Source organism: Thunnus maccoyii, chromosome 18 (genome assembly GCF_910596095.1).
Source record: "Thunnus maccoyii chromosome 18, fThuMac1.1, whole genome shotgun sequence".
Lineage (NCBI taxonomy): Eukaryota > Metazoa > Chordata > Actinopteri > Scombriformes > Scombridae > Thunnus > Thunnus maccoyii.
The window spans coordinates 2,833,539-2,856,691 of NC_056550.1; the positions used below are offsets into that span (position 1 = coordinate 2,833,539).

Below are 23,153 nucleotides of genomic sequence, written 5' to 3' on the forward strand. Positions count from 1 at the left end.
CTTATCTCCTTTGCATTGACAGTAAAGGTCTTCACAGGTCCACTCAGTTCTGGGGAACCATGATTCAAAAGGATCCAAGTTTACTCAGTGTCAGTTCAGATCCCGTGGTACCCTCATAAATCATCACAGGAGAAAATATTGTAGGGAATCAATAGCGTGTGTGAAAAATTAATGCTATTAAATTCCTCATTTTTGGGAATTTGATTTATAGTATTAAATTGGTTAGGGAATTGTTATATTCTGTTTCTATTACACAGTTGGCTACAGAATATTTTATTGTTGGTTTAGGAGGTTAAAACGGGTCTCAATTATTTCTATGAGTTAGCCTTTGAAGCATATAAATCAATGACTTTTTGAGTTAGTTTAAAAGGATTTTACATTTATTTTTAGAACATTTTTATTATATTGCAGTCCTTTTCCTTGCACAGCTGCTAGTTCATTGACAGATCATCATGCTGCTACTGGTACTCTCTATTACGGTCTGTTAGGGTCAACCACATTTTGGATTGGAATTAATTATAATTGGATCTATTTGTATAAGATTTGACTGTCCTTGGGTGACCTTTGGATCATATTTTTCTGTTTTGAAAATTAATAAATGCACATTGGGTTCAGGTAGGCTTACCAAAGGTCTGCTTTTGATCAGGTCTGACATTTTGGACCTATGAAGAACTCTAATTAACAACAACAAAAAAAGTCTCGTCACATGTATCAGGACTGAACAACATTTTATTCTGTACTTTTCCAGAACTTCTGTACAATACCAACATTTTCAAGACCTGGAAACGATCACTTTTGTCAGTAATCCAGGCGTTATAGAGCCACAGAAGAATCCTGCTTTAAGCACAACACAACACAACCAAACAGGGATATGATCTCTTTACTTCCACTTCAGGAAGCATGTTGCAATCAACATTTTGGCAATCACATATATTCTGCTAGGAGCTGCTTTTCATAACCATTCTATAACATAATAAAACAAATAAAAAGGAATGCCCTATATTAGTAATCCCATTTTAACCATCAGCAGAGTGAGTCTAACCTGACCAGAGGTCAGAGGCAAACTGCTCTTCTTAACATCAACATGGCTGTAGAGAGCTAAAGGCAGACACTGGAGGACAATGGGAGGCAGATGGGACATAAAATAAACACAAACAACCAACAGCCATTTCTTTGTTGGACCTCTTCTTGCTATGTTGAAAAGCTTCGGGAAAAAGGTCTATATTTGAATTTATAGATGGATTCTGCTTTTCGCAAGTCCATCTCAATACAATACTCACGTTTTAAACTTTAAGAGTTACTAGACACTGTAATCATTCCTATTCTCCCTACTGGCCATGCAGTGATACCTTCCTAACATGACTACACAGTAAGACATAAGATAAAATCTACAGTCCTCATTCCACTGTTCAGCTGAACAGCAGTCTGAATCAGCCAAAGCAACCTTTAGTCTTTATGTTTACTTGCTGAGCTGTGGTGAAAGGATGCATCCTGGTATTCTCATTGGTTGGTTGCTGGGACAAACTACAGGTAATAAACCTACACAAGATACCACGCTGAAGAAACCTGCTCAATTCAGCCAACTCATATTAGCTTCAGCTGAACTCTAGAATGGATTTTGACACAAAGTATCACTTCACAGCCAGTATAGACGAGAGAAATGATTACAGCAACCAACAACTCTTTCCATGTAAGTATTGTGTTAAGATGGACTTAAAAAAATCTGAATTTATCCGATGCAAACTCTGCTTCCTTGTCTTCTTTTCATGCAAGTCCCTTGGTAAGTCTAGAGAACACCCCTGACTGTGTTCAGACTGCAAGCAACTCTGTAAACAGGTTTGGCGTTCATTTCCTATGCCGTGTTGGGAAACTTGGCCACACATGCATGGACAAAAATAAAGTGTCAGCTGAGAAAGGTTGGCTATTAAGTGCCTGATTCCCACTTAATCCAAATCTGTGTTAAGCCTGACACAGTGGTGAAAAGCATGCATTTGAAATGACTGCTATCAGTTGGGGTTTATGTTTATTTTCAAAAAAGTGTTAAATTATGTATAAACTACAACCAAGGCAGCTAAAAGGCTTGATTTGCCTTCAGTGTACTTCTGTATTGATGTAATCAAAGCCTTTGGTTTTTCCCTCCTTCAGCAGTATAGAGTGACAGAGTTAACGTACCTGCAGTGTGAACACATGGACAGTTACGTAGAAATTTCCTCTTGTCTTGCCTCCATTAGTCCAGGTGGATCTAACTAGAGCACAGGATGGTTTGATTTGTGTCTTGATTGGTTAATCACATGAGCCAACAACCTAAAGAACAAGTGAAATAAACAAAGCACCCTACGCACTGAGAATTAGCATTCCTTTCAGCAAAACAAAGAGAAAACAGCAGAACAAAAAGAGTATAAAGGTTGGATGTCAATGAAACTGACATTTTCCTAACGGCTTCTTATCTGGTAAACAGATTTACTGTGAATTTAACAGCACTATTGGAACTGAAAGCTAAGCAGAACTTTTTTATAATACACATGAATCATTGTATTTAGAGCTGCTGATGTTTTATGCGGCCCGGGTGTGGAGGCAGCTGAGATCCAGTCTGAAAGAGCCGTGGCGTGGCTTTACCTCTGCCAGAGGAGACAAGGCACATGACTTGCAAAGCCTCTGATAATTATCACTTTCTCTAACCACCTTCTGCTGTAAAAGGTCCATTACAAAAGTGCTTGTCTTTTGTTACTTCCCCTCCTCAACTCAATGAAGACCAGGCTACTTTGAAGGAGAGCCTGCAGAGTGCTGCTTTGATGAACACCATCATCTTCCACTGGTTCAGCCAACTCAGCCCTGACTCTCCCTGCAAAAGGTCCATTCATCCGGTCCAAGCCTGCCTTGACTTAAGAGCCAAAGTCAGCAGATCTCCACCCGATAGTCTTTCCATGAGGAAAGGGTATAAAAAATGTTTTATAGAGCTGTAAAGACTAGATTTCTGTTTGGGTTTGTGGGTCAAAGTGGAATGACTGCCTTAGAATTTTGCCTCATGTGCTTGTGTCCATTCCTACAGTGCATTTGAGGGTTCAAGCTATGAAACTAACCTTTTAGATCCTCAAGCAAAAATGGCTGGTTGATGTCAAAATCTATCAGGCATCTGGACAGCCGCCTCCAGTTTTAGAATCACAGAGGACATCAAAATGATAGCTGGTTAGCTACAAAAGTAGCACAAATAAACCGCTACAGGCCAAATTTGCCAGCATTTGACTAGCGGATGGTGTTCATTTTCAATGCAGTATGGTCATTGTCAAGAGAGCACTACCATCTTTTCAATCTCTCTCTGCAACATCCATACAACAGAAGCTAGTATCCAATCTTTAACCCTGAAACATAGGCATCACATTCTCTTCTGTGATTTTGTTCCTCCACTGCAAACAAAACAAAAAAGGTCCCTTTGTCTTTAGTTCTTGGCCTGGTTTTGAGTCCAGCACCGTGCAGGGAGTCAGGGCTGGGAGCTGCCCTGGCTGTCAGGGTCCGTCCCCGAGGAGCTGGTGTCTGAGTCTGAATCATCATCGTTGTGGTTGTCCTCCGCCAGGCTTTTCTCACGTATTCGCCTGTGAGTAGCGCTGAGGCGAGCCAGCAGGCCTTGGTAGTCGAAACGACCACGCTTTTCGCCAAATGGGTCCTGGGTAGAGGGAGTTGGAGGGGACATAGAAATAGAGAGGTGAGCTGTATGCAAAATTCCTCAATTTGGTGCATCCTGATTATAATATTTACAGTCAAATTAACCCAATACAGACTACTGATTCTGTGCATAACAGATAATGAAATATCAATGCACTGCCCTATCCCTTAACAGGTCTACGCTACTCTTAGAACATCTTACAAGTAGATGTCCTTTGAAGAATGAGGAGAGGGAGGATGACTCAAAACAATTCCATGGTAATGCAGGGTATTAACATGCTTACACAGTGTGCGAGTCAAGATCGTTAGTAGCCCCCTGACATTGTGTGCAATTTTTGCAGTGGCACTCATAATTTTAAATGGATATAGGGGAAACACTGATCTTAAAACTGGCAACTTCCCATTCCCTGGAATGAGAGTGTGTCCAAACTTTTGAATGCAATTTACAATTTCATTTAGCAGATGCTTTTATCCAAAGCGATGTACATCTGAGAGTCGATACAACAAAAGCAAGGATCTAGTCAGGAGAGAACAATGCAAGTAAGTGCCATTAGGCTAACATAGGACGTAGGTGCCAACAGGCAGTATAGAGGCAATGCATAGAAGCAGATTTTCTTTTTTTTTTTCCCTCCAGCCCATCAAGTGCAGAGGTGTTCGCGAAAGAGCTGGGTCTTTAGTCTTTTCTTAAAGATCAAGAGGGAGTCTGTGGATCAAACAGAGTTAAGTAACTCGTTCTACCACTGAAGAGAAGAGTCTAGCTAGTGGCTAAGAGCCCTGTTGTGGTGGTAGTACCAGGCGCCTTTCATCGGCAGAGCCTAGTGAGCAGGAGGAAGTGTAGACCTGGATGAGGGAGTCCAGGTAGGCGGGAGCTATTGTAATTGCTGTTTTGTAAGCGAGTGTCAGGGTTTTGAATTTGATGCGGGCAGCAACTGTATAGCAATTGTATGAGAAACCATGGGAGCGGATTATTGTAACAAGTGAGGTGGTGTATATTGAGAAGAGAAGGGGACTGAGCACTGACCCTTGAGGAACCCTTGTGGATAAGCCGTGGGGTTTGGACACTTCTCCCCTCCAAGATACTGTTATGACCCTTGGTCATTTTTTTGTTTCTGCTCCTATATTAACTACTCTCTCTCTCCTCCTCTCTTTATGTGTGCATCCAGTGTGTGTGTGAGATGAGATGCAGGTGGTGCTCCCTGATTGGCTCAAGTGATGGGATAGCTGTTGGCTGATTGGTAAATGCAGATGGTCCTCTCTCTCTCCCATTCCCAACAACGGAGGGAGCCAAGTGTGTTAGGCAACTTTCCTACCATCAGATGTGCAGATCATTGTACACTGTAAATATTTAGAACCAAGGTACCAGTCACAGTCAGTAGGAGTGAGAAACCCCTTTCTTTTTGTAAACCATTTTTCTCTTGTTTTCAATTAGGAATTAGGTAAGAGCTTTGTTTTTTGGTTTCAACTATTTTTTTCAGGGAAATATAGGGTTGGGATTAGTGGATTTTTGTTTGTTGTTTTGGCCATTGCTCAACTCCGAAGCTTTTGAAAGTAAACTGCTACATTGTGAACTTTGATTATTGTTGGGCTGACCAATTCTTGGGATTGGGCAGAGCGGGGGCTCAAAGCATGTTGTGTCCAGGTTTCCCCTAGACTAGAGACATAACAGTACTCTAAGAGATCTCCCTCTGATGTAGGACATGAACCAGCGGAGGGTCCGTCCTGAGATACCAAGCTCAGTGAATATGGTGAGGAGGATTTGGTGGTTAACTGTGTCAAAGGCAGCTGACAGATCTAGCAGCAATAGAGCTAAGGGCTGACCAGCAGCTCTAGCTAAGCCAGTGATTCCATTACTGACAGGAGTGCAGTCTCGGTAGAGTGCCCCCGCATAAAGCCAGACTGATTTGGATCGTACAGGTTGTTCTCAGAAAGGAATTCAGAGATTTGGTTAAAGACTGTGCGCTCAAGTATTTTTGATAGGAAGGGCTGAGTGTGAAGAGAGTGAAACCGGTTTGTAGTTTCTAACCTGGGCTGGGTTGAATGTACGTTTTTTTGAGCAGCGGGGTGCCCCGAGCTGTAAATAAATGAAAATCCTGCTCTGAATTTTGTCCTTTTTTGCAAAGCTACAATTTTTTTTTTTGCAAAGTTACAAAAAAAAAAATCACTGAGAGTATTGATTGAGTACTGGACTGATAAGAATCGATAAGAGTACTAGTATCAATAAAATTATAAACTATCCTCACTAACAAGTCACCACTCAATGTTTACATTTTTCAAAATAAATGAGAAACTTTGTGTTTTTTCTGCATTTTCCCCACAGAAAACGTAACAAACTGTGTGCACGAAACCGAAATAAGTACATTCTGCTCCCATGTCAGTGACTCCCAGTGATAGTATCAAAACAGACAGTGTATAGTACATATATTGGCAAATCTTTGCATCATTACTATTTATCTCACAGACTTTCCTTACATTCTCACTGAACATATACAAAGATTTATTGACAAAGGAAGTAAAGTAAAACATAGACAATAGAAAAATTATGAAAAATAAGTAAAAATAAATATTGTCACCTGCATGTTCTGTCCCTGCAGATGCAGTCTCTCTTTGCAGACCCCCTCGTAGAAATCATAATATTCGAGGAAGGACTTTTCCATCACACTCCTAAAAACACACATATGCACACATCCATCAGTTGATAAGCAGGATGAAGAGGGGTGAGGAAATGAAGGAGACAAGTGATGAGGTGAGAAGGACAAGAAAGAAGCACAGACAGAAAAAGATGTTGGAGACAGATGGAGAAGGAGGAGGTTAGTCTTACCACAAAGCTTCAGGACAAGGAACTTTGCCCTCCAGCATGTCACACACAGCCACCCTCATGGTTTCGTGGCGGATACACTCATTGTAGTTCTTACTGTCCCCTGGGTGGCGCTCCTGAGACACACACACAGACCACAACCTTATCTAGTAACTTTAATGAAAGTGCATTAAATTTGCAATACTGCAATTTATAGTGACAGTGAAAGTGAATGGTCAGCTCATACATACATTAGTCCTGAAACTTCACAGCTGATTTAGTCAAGGGGAATCAACTAAACAAAACTTAATTTCCCATATTAGTACAAATGATATATGACCAAACTCAAGACATTCTCTTTTTGTCCAAGCGTTCTTCAGTTCTGCTGGCAGTTGAGTACCTCTCTGAGTAACTGACACACTTTAGAAAAATAGGCTGTAGTGGCCAAAAACGGATTTTTATGAGAAAGAGCGTACTTTTTGCATTTTTAAAAATGTACATAGTTTCACTTTAAAATCCTACAATGTGTCGCTCAGGGCCAAGCCTCCCATCAACAATTGCAAATAAGGATTTGCCCAGCAAAAAAGAGCTGTACCTGCTCAAAGCCAGGTTCATTGTGATAGGGGTTCTCTGTCATCAGAGACTGGATGGAGATGAGGACAGATGAGATACTCTGGGCTGGACTCCATGCTGGGCCTGTCCATGTCCTACACACACACACACACACACACACACATATTATAGCATCACGTACTCTGGTATAGCCAGGGTTTGTTTGTCGCTTCCACAATTAAGTATGATACAAATACAAAACCTGGAATTAACCAGCACTCACCCAAGGATGCTGAGGCAGACCTTGCCGTTGCGGTAAAAGTTGGGGTTGAAGCGGACAGTGTTGTGTCCAGTGGTGATGAGCTTGACCCGTGGTGGATGGATGGGGTAGTCGGGGGGGCAGCGGAACAGGAAGAGGAAGAATCCACCCTCATACGGTGTATCAAACGGCCCTGTGATCAGAGCATGGATCTGCAGGGAAATAAAGGAATAAAAGTATGTCAAGCACGGTAGAGACACTGAAAGGGTGTGTGGGGGGAAAAACAAGGGAGAGATGAAAGAAGGGTGAAACAAATGGATGGATAAGAGAGATCATAAGAAAACATGCCATGGTGCAGAAAATCTGACCTAGAAAACACTGGGCAACATCAACATTAGAACCCACTGTGAGGGAGAAAATGTACAAATGAGAAGGATGTCAAGTTTCAGTCATCCCATGACCTAAAAACTTCACTCCTTCCCTGTTTGTTAATGGTAGTTTCCAGTCTGGTTTTAACTCTAGTTAAACTGGAAACCCCCATTGACGCAATCAGTGTGACACATGGTGGTAAAAATCTTGATACTGCCCAAGCATGCCCAGAATATCTGTCAGATCCCTGATTCTCCAAAAAGTCCATGACAAATTTAATTTATCTTTTCAGCATCAATGTTCTTGACCTCGGAAAACTTGACAAAATAATCTCAACTCAAGGTCCGCTTACTAGCTTTTTCCAGTGCTTTCATCTACAGCTCACAGTCTTCGTCAGCAGATGGAGATCTTCCAGTTGCTACAGCTCAGTTACATGACCTAACTGTAAGCGAAACTCCATCCACCAACAAAGACATAAAGATGCGGACCAAAGCAATGGAAAAAGCTAGTAAGTGTGCCTTGAGTTAAGGTCATTTTGCCAAATTCATCTTCGGTTTGTATTTTCAGTTCATCTTCTCTTTTATAAAAAGAGAAAATAATTGTTATTGCTGCTATTTAGTTGTCAGTTTAGTCAAAGTTGAAGCCAGAAGTGTGCTTGTAAACTGAGATGAATGTTAACAACAAACAGATTGACCAATAGTTTTACCGTTTGCCTTCATTTTCTCTTCCAAATAAGTTTGACTAGCCTGGAAGATTGTTCCCAACCTGTCAGATCGTCTGAATGCTTGTGTTGTGATGACCTGACCTGTGTTCCGACCTGGTCTGATCTATTTATAATGATGGAGCTGTGTTCACAGATCTCAGCATTTAGTGTAACTTGGTGAGTACAATGTTATAAAAATAAGACCCAAATTGTAGTTAACTAGAATGATCTTTTAATTGACAGTTTACTAAAACCCCAGAACAGTGATTATCCAATGATAGCTTAGCAACAGTAACTAGGCACTGCAGGTGTGGATTTGGATTTCCCCATATGATGAGGCAGTGTGCAGACTACTATTACAGGTCTTATTGCAACTCTGTAAAAAGTTTGTAGGTGTGAGGCTTTTCTTTCTTTCCAAAACCAAATACACAAGTGTGTTCATCTGCTCTAATGTAAGCTGCAATTGCTAGCATGTCCGGTTAACTAGCTTATTACCCACAGTAGTAGCACAGTGTTACAAAGGGCACATCATAAACTACATTACTTTATGGGCTTACAGGTTACATTAGAAAAGCCACAATGATGACTGGCACATCCAGTGAATAGTGTTTCCCCACTGGTGTGAAAGATGGAGTTTAGGCTAATGTTAGCAGCTTTGTCCTTCTCTTCACTGGAAACCCAGCTAACGTTACCCAAGATAGTGTCATGTTTGCCAAACACATCTGTTAGTACTCATCCTAAGAGCCTTTTTATAAATACTGTATGAAAATATAAACAAGTACGTAAGAGCAGCCAAACATTCCTATGTTAGCACAAAATAACAGTCTGATTGTACATGTTTTTTTGCATCAGAAACCAGAGATAACTAGCTGTAAAATGTAATATGAGAACAATGCTGTTCCTGTATTTCCAAGTCTTCTGCATGAATGAATCATCAGTTGGTGAGTATGCTGACTTTCTGGCTGGGACGTGTACTGTAGCTTAAGCCTCAGTCTTTTAGCACAATATCTTGTATGTTGAAAAAATAAACACTGTATTTAAGTCCAAAATGCAGCATACAGTACATGTCAGTCGATATATGCGTACAGGTGTTGATGATATGATGTGTGAGGCAGAGTGTGTGTGGCAGTCACCGCCACTTCTCCAGCACATTGCAGCATGTTTTCACTGAAGCCATTTTGCACAAAAAAACAAACAAAAACAAAAGACAAACAAACAAAAATGAACTAAAAACGACTTTAAAATCAGTCTAGGTGAAATATGCACAGTATTACAAAATTTTCTTTATATGTGCCACTGTGCTTTTCTCCAGTTTTATAAAGTGATTGTGTTAAAAAGCTGCCTACTCTCACACACTTGTGTTTGCTTTTTTCTGTTGGTCAGACACTGACCCTCATCAAGACCAGTTAGCTTAACTGTCAGTTATGTTTCATATTGCAGTTCAGTGGACAAAGGACACCAGTCAATGGTATGGCACACAGTGCACTGGAGAAAGAGCCCAAATATACTGCCCCTTTCTATTTATTGAATCAAGAATTGGTTTGAAACAAAAATCAATTCTGAATTAAATAGAAGACATCAAGAATGGGAACTGTATCAAATCGTGAGATGGTCTGAATGTTTATGGCAGTGATGGCAGTAGATACATAATAATCTTTTGTTATCCGTTTGTATGAAGTGCATGTGCTCACGCAACAGTTATAAATGAAGCCCCCCTGGCATTTCACCTTGGTCATGTCTTGAGGATCAGGGACGACAAACATGCCTGGTGGAGGCTCTTTGTAGATGGACATGATATCCCTGCAGAGACAGACAAAGAAACGGAGGGAGACAGATGAGGTTCCTGAAAGGATAAAGTGATCATAGAGACGGAGAGAATCTTACAATCAACAGCAACTGACTTTTTGGATTTTTCAGTTAAAGAAGGGAAACATTTAAAAATGATATCTTAAGCTAATGATATCAAAATAAAGATTAATGATTTAAAAGGGTCAGTTCACACAAATCACAAAAACATATTATTTCACCTTCCTCTTGTGGTGTCTCGCCATACCAATAGTTTTGGATTTATGTCCAGATCTCCTAAGATATCTGTTCCTGAAACTGCCACTACATTTGAAAAACTCAATGTACTTTTCCACAAACAATCCTGCTGTCAATAATTTTCATAGGAACTATTGGTAAAGAGTAATTCCCATGAGAACTGTCCCACAGTGAAATCTGAGGATTATCTTAAGTAACTGTGCAACCATTTCTGGAAACACAAGAAACGTTTTCATATGTCATTTGAAATTATGTTACACTGTGGAAAAGATAATAATCAGCCTGATCATCTGAATAATGGGTAACGTTGTGAAGCAGTATGGAATATTTCTGTCATGATACAGTGGTGGAAGAAGTACTCATATCCTTTACTTAAGTAAAAGTATCAATACAGCAATGTAAAAATACTGCATGAAAAATCCTACTTAAGTAAAAGTATGTAAGTATTATGAGCTTGATGTAGTTAAAGTATTGCAGTAAAAGTAGTGGTTTGGTCCCTCTGACTGATATATTATTATATATGACATCATTAGATTATTAATACTGAAGCATCAGTGTTAGAGCAGCATGTTACTGTTGTAGCTGCTGGAGGTGGAGCTAGTTTACACTACTTTATATACAGTTAGCTAGTTCAGTCCAGTGGTTCCCAACCTAGGGGTCGGGCCCCTCCAAAGGGTCACCAGATAAATCTGAGAGGTCATGAGATGATTAATGGGAGAGGAAAGAAGAAAAAACAAAGTTCTGATACACAAACAGTTTTTGGACTTTTTCTCTAATCTTTGATTTTTGCTGAAATATTGGATGATTTTAACATTTATTGAAATGAAACCATGTAAGAAGTTTAGAGGGAAAAATCACTATTTGGTGGACGCTGCTTTTTGTAAGACGTCAAAAGCCAAAAAAGGTTGGAAACCACTGGTTTCAAAGCTTGTTATATTATCCATTGTGTCAAATCTTCATCTGAAAAGTAACTAACACTGTCAAATAAATGTAGTGGAGTAGAAAGTACAATATTTCCCTCTGAAATGTAGTGGAGTGGAAGTATAACAGTAAAAATAAAGTAGCATCAAATGGAAATACTCAAGTAAAGTACAAGTACCTCAAAATTATACTTGATAATAAGTACTTACTTTCCACCACTGACATGGCAACAATTAAATGACAATAATGGAAATGTGCTTTGTCAGCGTAGTCTAAATGAATTACAGAGGTACTCCTAACAACAACAATAACATTTGGTCTGAATTTATTTGTCTAAATTACAGTAAATTCTGAAGTTTCCTGGAATTTTCCGTCCTTTGTAGAGTCTCTGAGGGATGCCAGTAATGGCAGGAACTTCATGGTAAGCTTTTACTTTCGATTTTTACTCACCCCATTTAATTTTAGGCCTCAGCTTTCCTGGAAACACACAACTGAGACAACACAGACACATTTTTTGTTACTGTTAAGGTAATATTTGTATTACCTCTTTATCCTCAGGATGCACTGCTGGGAAGCCTTCTCGTTGTCCCAGTCCGTACTGAGGGTTGGGTCCCAGGAAGTGGCGTGGATTTGGGACAGGAGGCCTGCTCCTGCCACCCCGCCGACCCCTAACCCAACACCGGGGAGAGGCGAGGAGGCGTGTACGGTCGGAGATACGGCCACGACAGGTGGCGAGGAGCCGGGGGTGAATGTGTTCCCAAACCCGGCTGGGGTAGCAGTGACAGCGGATATAGGGGCCACCACAGCAGTTAGGCCACTATGCGCAGCCGCAGCGGGAGGAGGGGAGGCCGGATTTGAGCTGGAGTGAGCACCGCTGGCTACCGAGTGTCCACCCGGCAGAGAGTTGGCCAAAGTAGGCAGCAGCGGAGCTCCGCCGCCCTGTCCGGTAACGCCTGAGCCAAGGGCACCGCCGCTGGACTCCTCTCCAAAGCTGTCCGCCATGGCTCGGCTAACAAGCCTGAGTTAAACCACTGGTGTTGACTAATTTATAATGCTAACTCTAAGCTGCATTGACAGCCGAGTGCGAAGTTACCTCGACCTGTTTTGTTGTCCACTGGGATCAGAGAGCAGGCGAGAGGCGCAGAGGCGAGGCCAGAAAACAAGGCATTTCTTCCCACGACATGGTGGCTATTTATCGTTAGCTTAACTGGGTCTTTCCCCAGGCCTCCAAAAAGTATGAAGTCGTCAGCAAAATGAGCCCGTCCACCCTGCTACGGCTTACGAAGCGACACACCGTCCGGTTGTTATCAGTTAGAAGGAATATGGTGAGAGAATATTTGATTTTTTACCGAGCACATCCCTGTCAGTCCGCTCGTATAACGCAACTTCAGGGTCTGTTTTCTCACCAGTGAAACTACGCTGAAATATATAACACGGCATATCCGGTGAGAAACTTCAAAATAAACGTTGCAAGTACCGCTGCAAAAGAGGGTGACATTCAATTAAATACTGTATTTACGTATTAAACCAACGAGTTTATGGAAAGATAATTGATGAATGTTAATCAATTTAAATCCTTTTCATATCATAAAGTTCTAGCCACACAGAGTATTGTGACGTTAACAGTCTACAGGGTTTACAAAGCATTAGAAAACATGACTGGCTCTTATGAACAAGGCAACAGGAGCGCTATTATAATCTAGGCGGTAATTTGCTGGACTATGTGGTAAATTTATGAACAGCAGGTATTCTAAGAGCCTGTTTTGTATCAGTACCTCAGACACTCCTATTTATGGAGGCCTTTTGGGGTCCAAACTTGACTCTTGATTTCCAGTCATGTTACACCCAGACCCAGTCAATGACTACATCACAAGGTCTGTAAAGACCTGCATGATATTTAGTCCTAACCTGTGATTACTACAGTAAATATGGCAGGGACATAATATGGTATAATAATACTGTAATTTGATTAACTCTTTAGTTTACTTACATATACCACTATAATACCACACTTGTTTTTGCATGTTTCTGTGGGTTTGTACAAAATGACACACTTTACATTGGTAAGAGCACTATACAAAGCCTCCCGTCGCATTTTTGAATGGTTGGATGTGCTCTAACTCTCAAGCAGCCATTTGTTTCCATTCATTTCCTCACAGTATGAATGTCTAAATTATTGCAGACAAGATGTTCACCATTCTGTGATAAATTCTGAGGTGAATCGATTAGATTAGCCACTCGAAAATTAATCAGTTAACAGAACACATTTGAGAAATCTACTAAATTATATTTCGGGCAAAAATACCTTTTATTCAAGTTTCCAACATATACGTGAAAATTTGCAGCTTGTCTGTTTTATCATTGTAAAAATTAATATTTGTAGGTTTTGGAATGTGGGTCAGAAAAACAAGTAACTTAAAGACATCACCTGTGGCTCTTGAGAAATTGTGATGCACTTCCTGACATTTCACATACAAATCTGTAAACCAAGAAAATCAAGGGCTTAATAAAATCAAGATTTAATAACAAAAATAGTTGTAGCCCTAATGAAATGCCAATCAAGTTTCAAGACAATACAAGTTGTTTTTTCACTGCATACTGAAAGAAATGGAAGACAACTGCTCCATGTGGAAGGAAGGAAAAGCTTGACTCAATGGTCATCTGTAGTAAACAGACTCAAAGATTGAAAACAAGTGTGGTAGTTTCAACTCATTTAAGACATCTGAATTTAGATACCGTTGCTTTTAATTTCAAGTGCTCACATGGAAATCTCAACTATATCGTGTACAGTTTACAGTACTTAAACAGGACATTTGGTGATCCACACCACTGCTGGTGAACTCATTCTGAGAGCTGCTACATCGCCATGTCTTGTCGTCTTGATCATCAACACTGCAAAAAATTTTAACAGTATGTCCAAGTGGGGAACCTTGATTTCTGCAAGAAGACATTACGAGTTATTCCTGGCTTCTAACTTTACTTTCAAACAGTGACATGACATGGGTGGACTAAATTCTGTAGTGATTAGTTGCCAGTTTGTCCATTTCCTGATGTTCATATTGGGTTGAGATCATTTCAAGAACGGCAAAAAACCTGAGTGATGTTTGAAACTACCACTGGTTGCATTTTTACAGTACTGACAACGTTGCAGTCCATTTTTTCAGCAATAATAAAGATGAACACACTACAGACTTTTAGTTATCCCAACCATTTATTTTGGACAGATTATTTCAACCGAAGTGAGGTTTTACATAAAACTTCAGAAAAACAAAAATAAGTGTAGGAACATAAAAATGTAGGATTGGAGGTTTGCTAACCTCAGATGTAAATATTTTTCCTTTAATATTTCTTCCGCTGATTGGAATGGCCTAACAGCTCGTTCAGAGTTCCCGTTCTGGAAACCCCCCTCCGGATGGAAGGAAGGGAGGGAGGGAGAAGGGAGAAAAGGGAGAAGACAGGGAGAAGGAGGTAGAGGGGGGTAAGTGAAGGGGAAGGAGGTGTGGATGTGTTGCCAGGTTTACATGGCAAACAGGATGAGGAACGCCACCATCAGACAGAAGAGACCCATAGCCTCAGACAGGGCAAAGCCCAGGATGGCGTAGGAGAAGAGCTGCTGCTTCAGGGAGGGGTTCCTGTGGAGGAGAGCAGACAGGTGCACAAAGTGAAATTTAATGACAGTTTCACCACAATGTAACGACTGCAAAAACAAGTCTTCAGAGTGGACACAGTGAGCAGTCTGTGTGGGAAGTCACTAGGCATTTAAAAAGACCAAAAAAAAATGAGCAAAAACACTGAACAATATAGGTGTGATTGATGCCTTATGCTTCACCAATAATGATATTAATGTGATTAATACAGGCATTTACACATCAAATATAATTTGATAGGTTTTCTGGGTCCACTCTGAGACCTGAACCGAGACCCACGTAGGGCTGGGTCCAAATCACACCGTCTATCATCAGGACTGTTAGCATCAGGTTGATGCTGGTCTCAGGTCTGTACGCCAATATACCCCATGAATCCATGTGGACTATCAGCTCATATGGTGCATCATTATCACAGGAGAGAAATGCGTTTATGGTGAAAGAGTGTCAAATTTGATTGCTATGGTTTTCAAATGTGGCTGCATCAATGTTTGCGATTTCCATTAGGTTCTGTTCAGGTCTACTGCATTTTATATTAGTTCTCATGATTTTCTGGTCTATTCAGATCTGTTCGACTGTCCTTTGGTCCCTTTCGGTCAGGATCTTTTTGATAATTTGTACACTGGTTTTCCACGTCTGTTCTCCACTGGTTTGTTTTGGATTAGATCCAAAAGACATTTATTGATTAAGAATTTTTTGTGTTTGCTTTTGAACAAAGCCATCTGAAACACTCTAAAAATGTCATAATTTGAACAAAGTAGGGCTACATCTAACAATTATTTCATTATTGATTAATCGGCAGATTATTTTCTCAAGTAGTTTAGTCTATAAAAAAGTAATTGACAATTGATTTCAGAAAGCAAATCAATACATTAAAGAATATTTGGTCTTTTTGCTTGAAAAAAAGACTGAAATAATTAGTTGATTATCAAAATAGTAGCCTATTTATTTTCTGTCAATTGTCATTTCAGCTCTATAACAAAAGGTTTTACAGGTTACACACTGTAGATGCACATTTAAACTTACTAACTTAAATCCACGAGTCAAGTCATCAACTATTCAGACTACACTAGCTGGATAGCTTTAATCATTTACCTGCTAGTACTCTTCACATGGAATGGTCAATATGACAGAAACTTTTATCTGAGCACACAAATTAGTCATTTGTGCCCTTGAAGGTTACGTCACTGTGTTTAGCAAGACAAGTCCCCCCTTCTGAGAATATTTGCATATTCATAGATCCTTGATTTTTCATTGAGGAAGAGAATGAGGTGACGTTCTGCATCTAATGATTTTATTATGCTTTCAGGCAACATCCATGCTGAGGTCTTTGGTTTGTATGTCTCAGATTAGTTAAGACAGTTTAAAACACAAATGATAGGGACATCAGGAGTCAGACTGAATGACAAATCTCAAACGCTTTAAGGGGTTGTGGATTAAAGCATCCAAAAAACTGCTGCGTGAAAGCCGTTACCTGGCATAGCCAATGATGAGGCTGCCGAACACTGTTCCGATTCCAGCTCCTGAGCCGGCCACACCCACTGTGGCAGCACCAGCACCAATGAACTTGGCGGCAGTGTCGATGTCCCGGGAGACAGCGCTGGTCTGGAAGGAGCGTGTCAGGACTGCAGACTGGCTGACTGGCAACAGGGCCTGGGGAGAGGAGGGAGAGGATTGACATCTACACTACTGCATCGGCCAACAGCTGACTTTAATGCTGTTAGTGCATTTGATTCATTTAAATTTATTCAGGGTGAGTCAGCTCTATAGTAGCTATCCCTTTAAGGCCAATTTGTAGAAAATGTAATATCTTCACGTATATCAGTATTGTGATAGAAAGTTGAATGCAGATTTTAACATGTCCAATCCCTACACACATCCCAGTGTTTGTCAGGTATATTTGTCAGAAGCCAAAAGCAATTTATAAAGAATTGGATGCAAGACGATTGAGGTCAAACACTCACCTGCTGCTCCACTGTGGCTTCAGGTCTGTTGAAGAGGGAGACTGAGACTGGCCGGGCGAGGACTCTGGACCCCCCACGCAGCTACAGACAAAAGCAGACTCATTACAACCTGTATTACAAATTACATTACAAAACTGTATATCACCTGCACTTCCACAATGACATGTAATTTTCACAAATAATGGGATAATTTACACAGTGAATTTCCCAACACTATACATTTGTGGAGGTTTCCAATCTCTTTTTGGTTTGTGATCCCTCTCCACATGTTATGGAGTCGTGATTTGTAATTAGTTTAAACAAGATCGCCTCTTTGATCATTCCATTTGCCAATGTTTCAGATGCTGAAAAACTGCTTTAAGTAACTAAATTATGATATAATAACCAAAAGCTGAAAGAAACTGCTGCATCCACAGATGCTAATTTGACCGACTGTTTTAGAAACAGGTAGAATAGGGCAATGACTACATGTACACTAGAGCTGCAACCATTAGCTGATGACATAAAATTAATAGGTGACTATTGCAATAATCGATTAAAAGGGACCTATTGTGCTTGTTGGACAGTCATATTAAACGTGTCAAATAATGAGGTAAACATATGTGGGAGTATTCCCTGTGAGCTAAAATCACCGGCTTCACTATGCTTTGAACACTCGGTTTCCAACATTTTTTTTCTACTTTCAGCCTGAGCCGACCTCGGCTTGTGACGGATTTCTTTATATGGTTATCTGCTCCACACACAGCGCGCATGTTCACTGCTCGCCTCTGCTAACATTATGGTATTTTTCCATTGTTTTGGGGATAGTCACTCTGAGCCATGACTCCACAGCACAGCAAAGTAAAATGAGTAGCTGCTGGAGGTGTACTGGTCGCCTGCAGCTCTTCATCAAACATCATCATCACTGTGGCTGTTTCTACTAGTACTAGTCCTCCCTGCATTATTTCTAACTGATCCGTTCACTAACAAAGCTATGCTAATTCTCTGAGGATCATGTTTAATTTCCTGTAAATTCTTCACAATAAAACTTTGTCATTATTATTATCATTATTACAGTCAGTTATTATTTAGTCATTTAAAAGTTTTTAATATGGAGCAGTGAAGCAGGAAATGTTGGATTTGCATCTGCAGTAACTTAACATGACTGATGGTAAATCAGAGGAGAGTGAGCTCATCAGGAGAGGGCCTTAAAGAGACAGGAGCTAAGATCACCTGTAAAGAGACAGAGGCTGAGGGGCCGTATAAAAGACCAGTATAAGAGTTTTTTGAACTGTGAATCATGCAAAGCTACTCTAGTGGAGTCCCAGAATAAAAATATAGAGCTGCAAATGAGTATAATATCCCCTTTAACAGTTTGAGTCATTTTTCAACCAAATGTGAGAATTTGAGGCTTTTCCTTGTCTTACATTGTAGTTAACTGATTATCTTTGATGTTGGACTTTTTGGTCAGACACGAAATTTGACAACATCACTGTAGAGAAAACTGTGATGCACATTTTCACAGTTTTATATGTCAAACAATCTATATAATTATCAGATTAAGCAAAAATTAAAATGGTTGTGACCATGCCCCTCACACACACGCACACTAATCTATTTGTTAACCTGTAGACATTTTGCTACAGTTTCTCTCATGGTAGCACTCCCTTTAAAAAAAAATATTTATTAGACAATTGCATGCAATGTTGCAAATGAGCCAGCTTCATGGCTAAATTTGATTTCCATTATTTCTGCTTCAACATTGTACCCATATTGCCTGTCTCTAAAACTACATGACTTTCAAACCAGCTTTTATGTTGGGTTTGTGATGTTCTGCCTGTCCAGCTGAACAAAGTGTCCAATGTAAATATGGAACCTTGTCCTCCACAACACCTCCATGACTGAAATGCCCAACATGCTGCAGGGTCAGCTGACATGGAAATGCCACTAGCTGTGCAACTGTCATGAAGAGCATGGACCAAACATGGCTGCCATCCGCTGACTACTGCAACATTTAGAACTACCGTGTCCTTGAAGACAAATAAGGATGCTAAGAAGCTTGTTGGTTTGTACATTTCTTCTTTAAAGTACATTCACAAGATGACAGTTGCATTACAGTTAAAAGCTTCATAATTAACTTCTGATCGTCATAATATCAGTAAATCAACCACTTATCAAAAGGAGAAACCTCAACCACCCCAAATAATCAGTTGTCACAAGACTGTTACTCCCAAGAAGTAGTAGTTGACGTACCACAGCAGGAGAAGTGACAAACTTGGCGCAGGCATACATGGTTGGAACCTGGAAGAGAGGGAAAGAGAGAGAAACAAACAGAACTTATTATGGGACAGTGCACCTTCTACGCCACTAACACCTGGCAGACTGGTGATTATGAACACCAATGAAAGATGGACATATAGTGATAATGCTGAAGTTGAACCTGAGACTTTGAGAGAAGATGCTACCAATTATATACATTTTATGTGCTGAAATTGATAGTCTACTTTTTTGTGAGCTTAATCTTAACGTCAGGATGTGAGCAACATATGTATCTGCTTCATAAGGATGCAGGAACTGCTGGTTTATGATTTTTCAGGGAATTTAAAACATTGTGCAGCCTTGCTGAGTCTCAGCGAACAGAGAATCAAGGTGGAGGCTGCAGCTCTGTGCCATAGTTTGTTCTTTCTGGCCTGCAGCCTTGACAGCTTTACTGTAGATAGAAGTTAACTCAGGTTCAGCTGAGGGTCAAAGTACACACACGCTCAAGTAAGTAAGTTTCCAGTGTATTAATGCTATCGAGTCGGAATAAATCAGTTTGAGGTTAAATGTCACTGCAACAGGAAGGAGCACCTGGAGTACACAAAGGACAAGTCTAGCAACAGGTTGATCATGGAGTGCAACTCTGGCATGTTGCTCCTAGCTGGTTCAGCCAAGAAGCTAATCCAATTGCATTGACTACTGCAAGGATCAACTCAAGATAAACCGCTAAATGTCTACACATGCTGCAGAATGAATGGTTTTAACGCTCCCACTTACAGACGCCATTAGCTGAAAGCTGGAGGACATTTCTGCTGGGAAGTGTCATCTGGTGCTAGTACAAGATTCGGAATGTCAGTCATAAATGATCACAGTATTTTATAAAAAAAAATCCCAAAAAAACCCAAGCCGATGTCAATAGTGGCAAGGCCAGAGACAAGGTTACACAGCATGATAGTGCCACCTGGTCAGACCTGGGCTTGCTTGGTTGTCCTGGTACAAGGGGGGAGCTACGCTAACGTTAAGTTGCTAAGCTAACCAGCCTGCAGACTTGAAGGTCAAAAATGAACCATAGACGGTCACATGGGGCCTGGAAAACCGGTACCGTGCAGTCCCTGCTAAAATAAACCTTAATCTAACCATGTAATGCAATGACAAGGGGCGAGATGGCTCCGCGGGTCTCCCGATAGGAGTGTCCTTGCAGCGGCGGACTGACTCAGAGCCCGGCAGGCCCACAGCGTCAGACATTTTACATCCAGTAGTCTGTTAGCGCTGCTTGGCCGCGCCGTGCCCGTTGTGAGAACCGCTGCTACCCCGGCGGCACGACAACCAAAGGCCGAACTGCACTCTTAACGTCCCTATTGCTCTATTATCCGACACACAAACACACCAGGAACACACAGACTAATGAAGTAATTCCTACGAACCAAGTCATTGAATGGCCGACCTAGCTTGCTAGCTATAATGTTAGCAATGACAGCTAGCTTTACAAGCGTATCCTGACAGTTCGTACGGAGAAGTTAAAATATCACATACACATGCATTTAAAATACGGACTAAAGTGAGTAAAAATGACGTGTTGGAGCAATGAAACGCAAGTATTACCGGTTTGTTACAGCTTTCGGAGGGTCCGGGATTAGCTGCTCTCACACACAGCGGCAGTCAATGAATGTAGGAGGGGGCAAACTGTCACCTTGTCATTTATAAGCACAGTGTCTACGTCCTAAACGCCCATTGGTCAGAGAAAACTCCCCTGCATTCATAATTGGCGAATGATCATATTACGTCCGTCACTTTAGCCTATCGAATACAGCTTTGTTGAACTAAAAGATTTTGACTGGCCAGGAGGTATTTGAAGGCGGGACCGAAGGGACTTTCATTAATTTTATTGGACAGTATTGCCGGGAATGACGAGTTTACGAGGAGTGACCTTTCAAAGCACATCCAGTGTCCTATGTACTAATTGGTTAGTCTATAGGAAATCCCGCCTACAGGAAAATTGTCTTTAAAAAAAAAAAAAGAAAAAAAGAAAAAGAAAAAAGAAGAAATCAATGCTAGAATTCCATGAACAAATTAGGTTATACTGGAAGATGTTACACACAATCTCTCATCCCATAAAGTCACAATGTAACTGGGTGACAGAGAAACATTTTTGCATTTCCCACAAGTTACACAACCTACAAAATCATGTAGGCTAATGCATTAACAAAATATCTAAATATAATGTATTACCAACCCATACATCTGCAATAAGCCTCACTTTCAATTCAAGGGATTTTGCTTATTGACAAAAATGTAATAACTGTTTTTGAAAACATGCCTTTAAGGAAGCTCCATGTAGACAAACAATGACCATCTCTCCTAGTTTTATAAGGACTGCATTACTAGAGTAAGAACTCTCCCTGTATTGCTCAAGAACATTTTAAGACTAGAAAAGGCTATATTTCTGAAGAAAATTCACCTGTGCTAGCTGTTGAAATTTTGTAGTTGAGGCTTTTGAAATATAGATGAAACACTGAAACAATAGAATTTGTAGTTGAAGTGGCATTCACAATAGTGTTATCAAAGAAAAAGTCACTTTCTAGGCACTTCTGTTTTACTTCATGCACCTGCAAGCCTTGTGGCCCTTTTGTCAGGTAGAATGTGGAACTCAGTGTTGAGGCATTTATTCTCAGAGGCTTCTCCTTGATCTACTGTAGCTTGAAATGTACTTCATTTGAGTGTCGATTTGGCCAAAAGCATCTGCCAAATGAATGAATGTAATATGTAAGTTGAAGTGTCAGTTTTATGTGTAAATGCTGGGTGAATTTGAAGTATCAGTTGAAAAGAAAGTGTTGAAAAGGAGATGAAAATCCAGTTAAAGAAGAGGTTCACAAAAACAGTCAGGTGTTCATATGAACAGTGACTACATACTGGATATTAAAAGATCACCTTCAAATGTGCTTTCAATGTAAGTGATGGGGCCCAAAATCCACAGTGTGTCCACACAATCATTTTGTGAAAAATGCATTTAAAAGTTGATGTGAAGCTTATATGAGGCCTTTGCAGTCTGAGTTAGTCATATCAAGTGGATATCTGCCACATCTATGTCTTTTTAGCATCAAATTCCCTCTGTGTTTCCCCAGACAGTGTTTCCCTGTTAAGCTGCGGACTTTGACACTGAAAAGACTGTAATGTTGAAAGATATCTACTTGATTTGACTAAAAAAGACAAAAGAGACATATCAAGATTATGAATGGTAGGCTTTATATCCCTCTAAAAATTTTATGTAGTGTTTCAACATATAATAATGCTTGGGGGCTACATTCTTGAGAAATTATATTGAAATAACAGACCCTACCCTATCTATAGCTCCTCTTTTCATGCAACAAGACACAGCTCTTGCATCGAGTTTATAACTGTCTGACAGCAACAGTTCCATCCTTTACACCTACTGTTTAAAGAAATCATATCACATTTGTTGTTTTTCTTCCAAATAAAAAGGGGATCTCTGCTGCAACACAGATTAGCAGAAAGCCAGTCTTCAGTTTCCACTAGTTTCCTGACATGTCTAAATGACTTTAAATTATATATGAAATCCTTTAAAATAATGAAAAGCAAGAATGCACAAAATTTTATTTTATTTGCAATTTATTATTGTAATAATATATTAACAGAACCCCTTTTTGTTTTATATTTTATTATTTTTAGATAAACTAATAGATAATAATAACAACAGATATAGCTGAAAAAGAAGCAGCTACATGAATATATGAATGTGCCCAACTCTCAAATACACAGTGTGAGAACTAACAGAAATCTCATTCCTCTCTTCATTTTCATTAAAACACTTTCCCCAGCTACAGTTTCATTACCTCAGTTAGTTAGTTTAAAGTTGACATGACTGATTGGAGGAGGTAATCAAAATGTTGCTTCCTTCCTTCCTTCCTTCCTTCCTTCCTTCCGTCCTTCCGTCCTTCTTTTATTCATTAGCAAGACTAAGAGTCAGCAGCACTGGATTTATAGTTGT

General features: G+C 40.2%; 2 protein-coding genes across 2 annotated transcripts; both read right to left on the bottom strand.

Annotated features, from left to right (window-relative positions):
- Positions 1 to 711: 711 nt before the first annotated feature.
- Positions 712 to 12,746, bottom strand: ube2z (ubiquitin-conjugating enzyme E2Z). The gene is made up of 7 exons (XM_042392085.1): positions 11,846 to 12,746; positions 10,065 to 10,137; positions 7,290 to 7,477; positions 7,050 to 7,161; positions 6,479 to 6,591; positions 6,231 to 6,321; positions 712 to 3,661 (listed from the first exon to the last, which is right to left on the bottom strand). The coding sequence occupies exons 1-7, from the start codon at positions 12,301 to 12,303 to the stop codon at positions 3,479 to 3,481; spliced, it is 1,218 nt and encodes a 405-aa protein (XP_042248019.1). The 5' UTR covers positions 12,304 to 12,746; the 3' UTR covers positions 712 to 3,478.
- Positions 12,747 to 14,490: 1,744 nt separating this feature from the next.
- On the bottom strand, positions 14,491 to 20,854 carry atp5mc1 (ATP synthase membrane subunit c locus 1). The gene is made up of 5 exons (XM_042392086.1): positions 20,750 to 20,854; positions 19,142 to 19,189; positions 16,910 to 16,990; positions 16,420 to 16,598; positions 14,491 to 14,933 (listed from the first exon to the last, which is right to left on the bottom strand). Exons 2-5 carry the CDS (start codon positions 19,178 to 19,180, stop codon positions 14,819 to 14,821), a joined length of 414 nt encoding a protein of 137 aa, XP_042248020.1. The 5' UTR covers positions 19,181 to 19,189; positions 20,750 to 20,854; the 3' UTR covers positions 14,491 to 14,818.
- Positions 20,855 to 23,153: the final 2,299 nt, after the last annotated feature.